The 13,660-nt window shown below is 40.8% G+C and overlaps 1 protein-coding gene across 4 annotated transcripts in view; it reads left to right on the forward strand.

Annotated features, from left to right (window-relative positions):
- The first annotated feature begins 307 nt into the window (after positions 1–307).
- Positions 308–13,660, forward strand: part of DNAH3 (dynein axonemal heavy chain 3) — a 208,830-nt gene continuing 195,477 nt past the window's right edge. For 2 of the 4 annotated variants that reach the window (XM_037814725.1, XM_037814726.1), the window contains exons 1-5: positions 308–808; positions 2,642–2,811; positions 4,471–4,575; positions 5,150–5,372; positions 13,372–13,444. In XM_037814725.1, coding sequence (XP_037670653.1) covers positions 2,809–2,811; positions 4,471–4,575; positions 5,150–5,372; positions 13,372–13,444 — 404 coding nt within the window. In that variant the 5' untranslated portion in view covers positions 308–808; positions 2,642–2,808. Of the gene's footprint in view, positions 809–2,185; positions 2,812–4,470; positions 4,576–5,149; positions 5,373–13,371; positions 13,445–13,660 lie in introns of all 4 variants that reach the window. The other 2 variants (XM_037814724.1, XM_037814723.1) reach the window with 2 other exon arrangements.

A 13,660-nucleotide genomic window follows, 5' to 3' on the forward strand; every position in this document is an offset into this window, starting at 1 on the left:
CTGCCAACTCTGGAGCCCGACTTTAACCCCCCTGCTCTGTGCTTTTAGACTTCCTCAAAGGCATCGTGTCTTGTGACCACTCACCTCTCCATTCCTGGATCATTGCTGAACACCCTCCCATCTTCCCTTCTGTCACTAACACTTCCTGCTGCCTGGCTGGGCCTCCAGCCAAAGTAGAGGCTAGGGCAGGGAGCCAGGTCAAGCCTAGTCTTGTATTCGGCCTTGCAGAGGCCCCTCCTTCCCTTAGCAACAGACGCTGAAACCTGGTTACTGGCCCCAAGGCCTGTGTTAAAACAGCCCAGGGAGGAGGAGGGAGAAGAGTGGAAGCAGACAGGGATGTTGTTTTGTGGGGTGCTCCCTCTTCTTCCAGTATTAGTATATAACTCTGTTTCCATTTTTCTCCTACAGTGAACTTGATGTGTGCCTGGAAAAATCCCAAGAGGAGCCACTTAGGGGAAAAGAGGAGTGGCTGTTGCAGGAGGAGTAGGAACTAGAGCAGGAAAGCTCAGCAGAATCCCAGCGCTCCTCTTCATTTTCTGTGTTTTCTTTCTTTCCTCTTCTACCAGGAAACTCCTTAGGAGACTGATGTTTGTGACCTCAGAAGAAGCAGCCCAGTGAACAGAGCTTCCAGAACATCTAGAAAGTTCCGTTTCCTGTGTCATCCTTATTATGCTATAAAGACGTACGAATTTCAGAGCCTCTGGTGGAGAGGAGCGTCCCTGGAGAAACAGAGGATTCTTTACTCATTTTTTAAATAGGTACAATTAGAACGGACACCATGAGTGATACAGATTGTTCATCTCAGAAGGTAGGTATGAACTTTAAGGGATGTTTTCTTTTTCACCTGTATTTTCATCATGTAGGGACTTTAGGAGCAGGCAAGAAGGAGGGGATGTTTCTATCATAGACCAATTGCCGTGTTTGATTCCCTTGGCTGAATCTCACATTTTTGTGCTGTGGTCTTTGAAATAGGCTTTTTGCTAACTTAGTGTTTCAGACATCTTCAAGTTATGCTGTGAAAAATTCATGAATAGATATCCATCATTCCTTTCCCTTCACTTTCAAGATAATTTATTTGACTGTATATGCCATCCAACAGTTCCCAACTCTGCTTGCACATCAGAATAACCCAGGAAGCTTCCCCAAAACAGAGAGCCCTGGTCCTCACCCCCAAAGATTCTGATTCAGAAGGTTTGGAGTGGGACCTGGAATCCATATTTTTAACTGGGACCAAGCAATTCTGATATAGTAGGTCCTCACATGAGCATTTGAGAACTGCTTACATGAAGGACATGCAGAAGTCACTTAGTTGGACATAAGCCACCTGAAAGTAACAGTTCTCCCCAATCTGAGTGCCAGAATCTTGGTTAGTAAAAGCCAAGGTCTACTAGGTCACTAGATAAAGTGCCTAGAGGAGCATTTTAAATGGAAAGTTTGTGAAATTAAAATGGATTTTTTTTTATGATGACCAAGCCACACTTTGAAATGAAAACTCCCTGCAATTTACCAGAGAGAAGACTTAAGCATTAATATTTATGACAAACCATTTTATGTAGCCAGGTAGTTCTTACAAAAACCTCCATCTCCTCCCCTTGAAGGCATCTCAGGGAATTCTTAGCCAGGTATGGTCAAGAAAACTCTTTTTATTCTGCTCGGGAGTTGACTTGTAGTTCCGCTTCTGTGCATCCCACGTGTTACTGTTCTAGGGACTGAGATATTTTCTTTCAGGGTATTTATACCTCTGTGGATAAGTCTTAGTTTGTGCCTCTGAATTAGCTCAAAGTTTGTTCTTCTCTGCTTCTCTGCATTGTGTTCTGCAAAATACTGATGGTTTGCTTTCTGTAATATCCCAAGGGTGGCTTATCTGTCAGTTTGTGTGATGTGGTGTCTCTGTTCTCTAACTTTCTCTGTCTGTCCCTTGAATGACCATCTCAGTATGGAGGAGGCTATAGAGTTATAAGGGACAGAACTATAACTCAATCTGTCTTAAGTAACTGAGAAGTCCAGGTTGGATCCAGGGGTCCAACTGATGTCATTGTGAGTCTGTCTTTCTCCTTGTGGTGGCTCTACTTTCTTCTATGTTGGCTTTATTCTAAGAGGGCAAAAGTGGCTCTTGTTAGATATAGCAATAAACATCCTCACAATTCCTGATGCTGATGAGAACAGGATGTCTCTTTCTCAACAGCTGCTGCAAAAGTGTCGGGAAAGACTCTGATTAGCCCAGCTGGGGTCACATGCCTATCCCTGAACCAGTCAGTGTCCAGGAGGATGGAGTATTCTGAATGGCCAGGCCTGTGTCACATGCTCTGCAGCCAGGAGCTGGGATTAGTGCCACTGTACCATCTGAACTGAAATTGGAGTAGAGCCGTTTATGTCCATTAGAGCAATATTTCACTTCTTTTTGGCGGGAAGAGTAATTTCCCAGTTGATGTCAGGACTGAAATTGAGTTTACCCCACACTGAGAAGAAGCATGAATACTAAAACACCTCATCAATAATATTAACATTCTCCTTGACATCAGAAGATCAGGGTTTTTTGGTTTAACTGCTCATTCCCTCTCTTGTTGTAATTTACTCAAGATGTCCGAATCTTATGTTATTTGCTTATTGCTCTTTTAATGAGGATTTTTGTTTGAAACAGATTTAAAGTCTAGGCCAAGGGAAAGATTTCCACTGACCACAGACTTTGCAAAGACAAAATACAGACAACCCTAATGTATCAGTATGTATGTCTTGCATCTGGGATCCTGAAAGAAATCATGAGTGACTTCATACCCCTGAAAGTACTGCTGTCAAAATCTTCCTTGAATGGTATTGTACCTGCTTTGGATAACCAGGTTCCTTTGAAATTGATGCTAGATTTTTCTATTTTGTTCACCTCTTCAGTGCAGATAGCAAATTAATTTCAGTAGTGAATTAGGGGGCTCTTAAAGATGTTTGGTCAATAGCAGAGACAGAGACTCAGTGATTTAAATCAACATTGCAAGTTGTCTAAGCTGAAAACAACATGGTCAGTAGTTCTCAAACTCATCATGTTTGAGGTGGGACCCAAACATACCTACTTTTAATAAAGTTCCATTGGTGAGTCTGATGCATCATGATTTTTACTAAACCAATGCACCCGTTCTGTCTTTTTTATGATCCCAGGCTTACCGCCCACCTTTTTTATGAGTTTGCATTTTGTTTAATTTAAAGGTCAACAACCTTCTTAAAGTAATTTGCCACAGCTTGCCAGTTCCAATGTATAGGGATACAGAGTGACACGTATTTAAAAACACTAACTTAGAAGTCAAATCTCAGCCTCTTGTGTGGCTGGGATGTGCTACCTAGCCTCTTTGATTCTTAGCTTCTTCAGCTAGAATATAGGTATAAAAAAATTCATACAGTTATACAATGCCTGGCACATAATAATTTGGAATAATGGTAGATAATATTGTTGTTATTATTTGACGTAGGTGCTCCAGAGGAGATAATAGAGGTTAATTTGAGTCAGCAGTGAGGGTTCATTAGGACACAGGGGGTGGATAACAACTGACTCACATGTTCCTACCCTCTATTATCCTGCATGACATCATTTGCCTACCCAAATAAATCACATCAATACAGTAATATCTCATCTTACACAGGAATTAAATCCAAAGTCATTGCCTGAAGTGAAAATCAGAGAGCCAAGATTATGCTTGAAAATCTTTAAAGCATCTTTAAACTGCTATACAGCAACACCTTTCAATAAGTCCATCCCAGCAGTTCTGCCATCAGTGTTGGAACAAATGGCATTTTCCCCATTGCAGCCCCAGACAAAGTAGTTGCCTTGCACACAGGTGCTGGGTTGTAAGACAAAAGTGCACACAGTTATCGTTCAACACTGCAATCACTTTCAGCCCTGCAAGTGACTCAACCAGAAGAGGGACTTGGGAACTGACAGCAACCATGGGACCCACAGATTCACACCTCCTACCTGAGGCTCACACTCCAGTACCCATTTGCTGAATGGAATGGTGGACTCAAACACCTACATTATTTAAATGATACGTTCTTTATTGTCACAAAAAAAGCCCAGAGAATTGCATATGTGTGTATTAAGCACACATAAAATACAATACCATTGCATGAATAAATTCTGTTTGGAACTTTGCAATGCAAGAGTCAAACTTTAAAAATCAACCCCTTGAGTCACAACCCAGGAGAGGGTAACAGGAATGGCCCTCTCAGAACTTGGGTTCTTCCTAGGGGAAAAAAAAAGTCTCCAGGTTTGGTCATAGAGGGGAAGCCAAGGGGCAGACACTGGAGGACAGAGATTGATGATTAAAAAATGAAAAATACATAATGGGTGGGGGTGAGAAGGGTGGTTCATGGGCAAAACTCTGCACCTAACTACTTTCCTGGGGACCTTAATAGCTCCTTACTACCCTCAGAGGTTTGGGAATCTTTCCTAATTCCTTAGGAGTGACTTTGTGCCCATTCCCACAGTTCACCAGAACTGAATCGATACATCATATGAGCCACTCCCAAAGGCGGCCAGAGCTGCCCCCTATGCCTGCTTCAGCCAATGAGGAACCGTCTGAACTCTATCAGGTAGGCTTGCCTGGTTGCCATTCTTCACTGAGGGTTACAAGGTGAAGATCGCGGCCCTGCCTCTCTAGGTAATCTGCAGTTAGAGATGGGGGGACTTGACAAGTGGGATTGATGTTTTTGATCATTTCTGCCACTGGAGGAAGCCGCTGTGGTGTGAGAGAAAGAGCTAAGCAATGTTCCAAGATGAGGTAGAATCTGGCCTTCCCACATACCTGCTGTATTATTTAAATAAGCTCTCTGAATTCCTGTGTCTTCAATTGTAAAAGGAAGGTCATTATACCTTACCTGACAGCCATAAGGAATAAAGGCAATAGATGTCAATCACCTGACACACAAACATTGTGTGTCAAATGCCAGCTATTATCCTTGCCATCAGAATTCACGTTCATAGTGGTCAGAGAAGTACAACTGCTATTTCCATAGATAGTGAGGATGGGTGTGTAGAAGATAGCAGCAGCATAAAGCACAAGAACTCCCATGAGTCTCAGTGTGAGCAGATCCCAGGCCCCACTGAGCCCAGGTTTCCCAAAGGATGTCCCTCATCATGTCTCACTCTGCATTTCTTCCCTGGTAGACTGTCATGCTACACAGCTGTTACCCCCCCTTGATGCAACGGACATCATGGACACTGGCTGCACCCTTCAAAGAGCAGCATCACCACCGTGGACCCAGTGACTCCATTGCCAACAACTACTCTTTGCTGGCCCAGGATTTGAAGCTGAAGGACCTTCTGAAGGTCTACCAGTCGGTCACCATCAATGTCCCTAGGGAAAGGAACACTCAGGGGCTGTCATCAGGTATTTGGAAGCAGTGTGCTACACGCTAAGAATGGGGCTTTGGGGGTGATACTTCTGACCCTGGGTTCTAATTCTGGCTCCACCTCTTGCTGCAGCTAATTTTAGATAACCTTGTAGAACCTCAGTCTCATCTGTAAAACAGGAATGGTTGCAATATTTATGGACCCATTTACCATATACCAGGCATCATTCTGTATATTTGTATTAGTTATCTATTGCTGCATAATGAGCTTCTCCAAAAAGTAGTGGCTCAAAACAACAAAAATTTATCTTCGCAGTTTCTGTAAGTCAGGAATCTGGGCATGACCTCACTGGGTCCTCTTGCTCAGGGTCTCTCCCAAGTCTGCAATCCAGGTGTCAGCCAGGGATGAGGCCAGCTCACCCACTTGATACCCACTTCCAAGCTCACCCATGTGGCTTATGGCAAGCCTCAGTTTATTTCTGGCTGTTGGCCACAGACATCAGTTCCCTGCCACAAGGGTCTCTTTATAGAGCAGCTCACAATATGGCTACTGGCTGCCCTCAGAGCGAATGAAGGGAGGGAGTAAGAGAGCAAATCAGTAAGACAGAGATCACGGTCTTTTTGGAACTTAATCTTGGAAGTAACATCCCATCCCTATTGCCCTTTTCTATTTATTAGAAGGGGGTCATTAGATCCAGCCCATGCTTAAAGGGAGGACATTACATAAGAGCATGAATACCAGGATTGGTGATCATTGGGGGCCATCTTGGAGGCTGCCTACCTCAGTACTTTATATTTGGAAGTTATTTAATCCCACCAAGTACACATATGTATGCTAAGGCTGGGAAACCTTTATAATTCCTGTTAGATACGTGTTGGAGCCTCTCATCTGCCCTTTGTCTCGAACTCATTTTCATATATTTCATTTTCCTCTTTGTGCTACATCTGGGTGACTTCTTCAGTTATACCTTCCAGTTCACTAATTTTCTCTTCAACTTGGTTCAGTCTTGAGTTTATCAAATCTAATGAGGTTTTTTTTAAGTTTATTTTAATGACTATATATTTTTTCATTTTCGGAATTTCTAATTTGGTTCTGCTTGTGGGTTTCCCCTCACCCCTCTATTTTATTTCTTATTCTATTCTTATGGGCATACCTCTTTCAACATCTCTTTGAGGATTTCAGGCATTTATTTTGGAGGAATTTTTGGAGGAAAATGTTATTTCCATTTTGTGAATGCATTCCTTAACTGTTGAGTTTGTTGGCTATCTTTCTTAATATTGGTTTTTCTCATGTGTTTTGAGATTTTAGTTTGCAAGTTTATGTTGAGGGTTATTTTTTATCTTTTGCTGCATGCATCTCTTTTTTAAGATTGAGATATAATTCACCTACCATAAAATGCACAGATCTTGTGTTCAGTTCAATGTGTTTTGACAGTTGTTTATACCATGTAACTGGCACCCAAACAAGATATAAGGCATTTCCACCACTCCAGAAAGTTCTCATTTACCCCTTTCCAATCAGTTCCTTTCTCCAACACTACCCTACCCCAGAATAACTACTTTGATTTCTATCACCATAGTTTTGCTTACTCTTACTTATAAATATAATTATACAATGCATTCTCTTATTGTTTTAGGTTTTGTTGTAGCAACATATATGTGATATGAATTTGCCATTTTAACCATTTTTAAGTGTCAATTGTACTCTTTTGGTGCACCCTTCTTAATATACTTTTTTTCTTATGCCTTCATCTGGCCCCTTGGAACCCCAAATCAGTACCAGGTCTTACACTGGTGGCTTGGGCTCCCAGCCTTAGATGATATTGAGATCTTGTAGATCTGGTCCCTGAATTCTTATGAGGTGTGGCCCAGCTGCCATCAGTCTTTCCCTGCTATCTCCAGCCACTATATAAATTCAGAATATATATGTTCTATCCACATGACTGTGCTGCTGCCTTTCTGGCCTTGTCTTCATGGAAGGGAAGCCCTGTTTCAATCCCTGGCTGTATACCATGAGCCTGGTTCCATTTTCCCACAATCATGGTGTGTTTTTAGATTCTATTACTCCTTACTATTTCTGCCTGCTTCTGGACTCAGAAATCAATGTTTGTGACTTTTGCTGTAACTTCCCAGAGTTTTTGTTTTATTTCTGGTCCACAGCTAGGAGCATTATGTTGTTGAATAATGCAATGTTTGGTGTTTTTTTTGTTTTTTTTTTTAATTTTGAGACATGATTTTGTCTATTATCATTGTGCTTGGAGTAGATGGGGAACTCGAAGTGTGAACTCACAATACATCTTGACTGGGAGTCTTCAGTTCTCTTTGATTTCTTCAAAGTGTAAATTTAATATTATTAAGTTTTTAATACTTCTCTATTACATCTTAATTTCCTCAGGTTAGAGACTTTGCAAGTAATAGTATCTAGTTAAATGTTAATCATATAGCCTTGATTTTGATATCATTGAATTTACTTGTACAGTCTCCTTCTATTTATTGCAAATGATACTTGTTTCTCTATTTATTGCAAATGATATTAGTTTTTTTATTCGTACTAATCATATAAAAGTTCCTTTAAAGATGAATGTATTACAGTGTGTAGACTTGGAATTGAATCTTAGAGCACAGCTTATCAGAGGAATGCTTATTGTAACAGTCCCTAGACTATAAGCTCTTACAGCAGTCACATCTATTCCTGAATTGTAATGGCAATCTCCAGATTCTGAGATGCTGATCCCTTTCTGCATGACCTGACCGGTCTCTGGAAATTTGGGTATCTGTGTGACACCTGAGGCTCAGAGCTAGCACTTGGCAGATATGTCAGTATTAGTGCATGCAACAATGGTTTAAAAAGCTGAAAAACAGTCCAGATTCAATTAGAGATATGAATGAAGCAGATCTGGTTAGGACCAGGGCAAATCAGGCCAAAAGGTAAAGGATAATACTGACTGTGTTTTAAAACTTCAACTTCCATGTGAGACCAAGGGAAGAGATGGTTATCTGGAGCAGGATCTAAATTTTCTGTAGTACACTAAACAATTTAATTTGCACAGTCAGCTTGTTCAAACACCACAATTACATGGAACTTTGAACAGGAAGTGAGATCTGGTAGGTTTGCACAGGCTGGTGCGAAATAGCAATGCATCCCAGAGTAATTCGGGCAGAGAATAAAAATATATATGCAGGGCCCCCCTGAGGAGCTGGGGGAAAATGTGGAAGTGTTTGATTTCCTCACCTGGATTGTTGCTGATGTTCTCATAAACACTGAGGACTTGATGGTTTGGTATGCCTATTCTATCTTGGGGCATGCCCTTGTGAGGCTTGTTGCTGCAAAAGAGAGGCTAAACCTGCTTATAATTGTGCCTAAGAGTCTCCCCCTGAGTACCTCTTTGTTGCTCAGATGTGGCCCTCTTTCTGTAGCTAGGCCAACTTGTCAGGTGAACTAATGCCCTCCCCCTACATGGGACCTGGACCCAGCATTGTGGGATTGAGAACATCTTCTTGACCAAAAGAGGGAAGTGGAATGAAACAAAATAAAGTTATACTGGCTGAGATTTCAAATGGAGTCAACAGGTCACTCTGGTGGGCATTCTTATGCACTATATAGATATCCCTTTCTAGGTTTTAGTGAATTGGAATAGCTAGAAGTAAATACCTGAAAATATCAATCTGCAACCCAGTGGCCTTGACTCTTGAAGATGACTATACAACTACGTGGCATACAAGGGGTGACGGGGTAATGGTGAAAACCTTGCGGATCACACTCCCTTTATCCAGCATATGGATGGATGAGTGGAAAAATGGGGACAGGGACTAAATGAAGATTGGAGTGGGATGGGGGGATGATTTGGGTATTCTTTTTCATTTTTATTTTTATTCTTTATGGTGTAAAGAAAATGTTCAAAAATGGATTGGGGTAGGGAGGGGCAAGATGGTGGCATAGAGAGGAGTGGAATTTAGTCAGTCCCCTGGAACAACTAATAAACAACAAGGCGCAATTAAATAATCCAACTGAATTATCTGGAATTACTGTTGGGGGACAACCGTGACTGTCCACACATTGTACACCAACCTAGATTGGGAGGAATGCCTGAGATAACAGCATAAAATCTGTAAGTAAAAGCTGTGGAACTGTGCTGAGAGCCCCCTCCCCCCACAGCAGGCTTTGCTGCAAAACCTTGCTGTGATAGAGAGTGGCACTCTCCAAGCAAGTGGCTGTAGCTCAGCTGAACTCCAACTGTAGACTGCTATACAAATGTAGACTGCTGAATATGAGCTACAAACCCCCAACCAGCAGACAGAGACTTTTAGTGACGACTGACCTTAAAGAACCAGAAGACTCATCTGTATTGGGAGAGGGAGCCCAGAAAACCAGGTGTTACCTCTGGCCAACAAGTGAAACTGGGGGGCTGTGTACTGGCTCCAGAAGGGGGCTTTCTGTCCCTTTTTCTCTCTCAACCTGAGGGGCCCAGAAGAGAGAGCCACAGCTATTTTCAGTTTGCAGCACTCTGACCCAGACAGGGGTGGAGATAACAGAGTCAGAGAGACTATTCAAAGGCAAATGAAAAATCTCTAGGGGGTGTATCTGCCCTAAGAGTAAGGAGGTGGGGCCCAGCTTTCCCTTCAGAAACAGATCCCAGAGCCTGGGGGGAAACATCCAGAACAGAACTAAGGAGGCCACATCACCTTACACCAGTCAGGAGTGACAGGCTGACAGGTGCCACCTGCTGGGAAGGTTAGGAAAAGCACAGCAACTGGAAACCTCACAGGAAAGTCTGTCATTCCTCTAAGATACACTCTGACTATAACCCCATTCTGAGACCTGAACCCATTCTGGTCTGGGAAAATTTGACGGGTAACCGAGGAAACCAGATGCCTAGACAACAGGAAACTACAAACAATACTAGGAAAAACAAAGATATGGCAACAAACTTACACCTCAATGAAAATACAGTTGAGATATTGTTTCACTTTAATGAAACAATCTACTAAAGATTTTCAAAGAGATATGCTAAATCAAATATAAAACCAAATCAACAAGTTCAGGGAAGATATAACAAAAGAGATGAAGGCTATAAAGAAAACACTGGTGAACATAAGGTAGAAATAGAAAGTTTGAAAAAACAAGTGGCAGAATCTATGGAAACGAAAAGCACAACACAAAAGATGAAAAACACAATGAAGACATACAACAGCAGAACTCAAGAGGCAGAAGAAAACACTCAGGAACTGGAGAAAAAGATACCTGAAATCCAACACACAAAAGAACAGCTAGGGAAAAGAATGGAAAAAATTGAGCAACAGCTCAGGGAATTGAATGACAACATGAAATGCACAAATATATGTGTCATGGGTGTCCCATATGGAGAAGAGAAGGGAAAAGGGGCAGAAGCAATAATAGGGGAAATAATCAATGAAAATTTCCCACCTCTTATGAAAGACATAAAATTACAGACCCAAGAAGCGCAGAGTACTCCAAACAGAATAGATCTAAATAGACCTATGCCAAGACACTCAATAATCAGATTATCAAACATCAAAGACAGAATCCTGAAAGCAGCAAGAGAAAAGTGATCCATCACGTACAAAGGAAGCTTGATAAGACTATGTGTGGATTTCTCAGTAGAAACCATGGAGGCAAGAAGGATGTGGGGTGATATATTTAAGATACTGAAAAAGAAAAACTGTCAACCAAGAATCCTATATCTGGCAAAACTGTCCTTCAATATGAGGGAGAGTTTAAAATATTCTACGACAAACAGACAATGATTTGTGAACAAGATACCTGCACTACAGGAAAGACTAAAGGGAGCACTATGGACAGACAGGAAAAGACAGGAGTGAGAGGTTTGGAACACAATTCTGGGTGATGGTAGCACAGCAATGTAAGTACACTGAACAAAATTGTGAATATGGTTGAAAGAGGAAGGTTAGGAGCATGTGGGACACCAGAAGGAAAGAGGAAAGATAAAGACTGGGACTGTATCTGTATAACTCAGTGAAACCTAGAGTGCTTAACAATTGTGATAAAATGTACAAATATGTTTTTACTTGAGGGAGAAAAAATGAATGTCAACCTTGCAAGGTTTTAAAAATAGGGTGGTATTGGAGGAAAAAATACAATCAATGCAAACTGGATACTACAGTTAACAGAAACTTTGTATTATGCTTCCTTTAATGTAACAAAGGCAATATACCAAAGCTAAATGCCTATAAGAGGAGGATGTAAGGGAGAGGTATGGGACTCTTGGCATTGGTGATGTTGTCTGACTCTTTTATTTTACTTTAGTTTAATTCTCTCATTCCTTTTGTTGCTTTTTAGATGTCATGTTTTTCCTTTCTTTCTTTTTCTTTTCTTTCTTCTCTCTACCTTTTTTGACTCTTCCTCCTTCTTTGTGGAAGAAATGGAGATATCATATAGGTAATGGTAATACGATAATGGTGAATACATAAATATGTAACTATACAGGGAACCATCGATTATTTTCTTAGGACGGAAAGTATGGTGGGTGAACAAAACCATCTTAAAAACAAAAAATGGGTTGATGAAGAAATCTTGAGGGCACCACATTGAGTGAAATAAGGCAGACACTTAAGGACAAATATTACATGGTCTCACTGATAGTGAACTAATTATATAATGTGTAAACACATGGACATGAAATATGTTAACAGGATATAGTACAAGGCTAAAGAATGGGGAGTGGTTGCTTATTATGAGCAAAATGTTCAACTAGGTTGAACCTAATGGAAGTGGAAAGAGGTGATGGTAGCATGTTATTGTGAGAATAACTAAGTGCTGAATGGTGTGTGAGTGTGATGGAAAAGGGAAGCTTAGAGTCACATACGTCACCAGAAGGAAAGTTGGAGGTTAAAAGATGGGAATGTATTAAACAGTGAATCTTTTGGTGGACAATGTTTGTAATTAACTGTACAAATATTAGAAATCTCTTTCATGAACTAGAACAAATGTATGACACTATAACTAGAAGCTAGTAATAGAAGGATATATAGAGGAAAAATATGCCTACTGCAAACTATGTACTACAGTTAACAGTATTTTAACATTCTTTTATCAACAGTAACAAATGTACTACACCAATACTATGAGGCAATAATGCGAGGGGGTGTCGTTAGGTGTACAGGAGGAACTGAGTTTTCTTTTTTGTCTTTATTTCTTTTCTGGTGTTATGAAAATGTTCTAAAAATAGGAAAAAAAATTAATTGTGGTGATGAATGCACAGCTGTATGATGGTACCATGGGCAATTGACTGTACACTTTGGATCATTGGATAATTGTATGGTATGTGAACAATCTCAATAAAATTAAAAAATAATGGATTGGGGTGATGAAGGTACAACTATATGATCATACTGTGAACAGTTGATTGTACACCATGGATGATTGTATGGTATGTGAATATATCTCAATAAAACTGAATTATTAAAAAAAAAAGTTGAGAGGAACCAAAAAAAAATGAATGTATTACAGCAGAATGTAATGTGGCAAAATGTTAAAATTGGTGAATCTGGGAGGGGTGAAATACATTCTCCCTATAGGTTTTATATTATTTTTGCAAGAGTCCTGAAAGAATGAAATTATCTCAGAATAAAAAGTTCAAGAATTGAAAAGAAATGGATAAATTGAGTTTTAAAAAACCTGAGTCTACTTTAAGAAAAATATTAAATAATAATACAAGTGACGTTTAGAAAATAGAGCGTACAGTGTTGGGGAATGAATTGAATAGGAGGCGATCATTAATACTTGTCCAATGTATGGATGAATGGAAAATACGCTCATCCCCACTTTATAATTGGGGATGCTGAGGCCCAGAGTGATAAAGTCACTTCTTCAGGGTCACACAATTAATTAGTGCTGCAGGTGGGACCAGAGCTCACCCACCGGCCTCATCCCACCACGTGGTGCCCACTCACCTTAGTTGGCTCCTACATGGGCCAAGCAGTCCCATCCCTTTGGTCAGAGGATGGCCAAGGCCACTGCCTTGTCACTGCTGATGTCTTCCTTCTCCACTCTTCTAGCACCCAGAACCTCAGCGGAGCCCTACAAGAAGAAAATGAAGTATTCCTCCAAAGAAAAAGAGGAGGCCTCCAGGTAAGGTGGCTGACCTGGAAGAAGGATTGTGGTCTCATGGAAGCTATTCTCCGCCACTCTTGGTGCTCTGCTGCCTAGCTTCAAAGCATTCCCTGGCATGTTTTTTTTCTTTTTTTTTCCCACCATACTCCCCTTAATTCAAACATTTTTTCCTCTTTATTCCATACTGAAAATTAAGAAACTATTAATTCTCAGGCACTGTCTGAGAGTCAGGAC

The sequence above is a fragment of the Choloepus didactylus genome, chromosome 21 (genome assembly GCF_015220235.1).
Source record: "Choloepus didactylus isolate mChoDid1 chromosome 21, mChoDid1.pri, whole genome shotgun sequence".
Taxonomy (NCBI): Eukaryota; Metazoa; Chordata; class Mammalia; order Pilosa; family Megalonychidae; genus Choloepus; species Choloepus didactylus.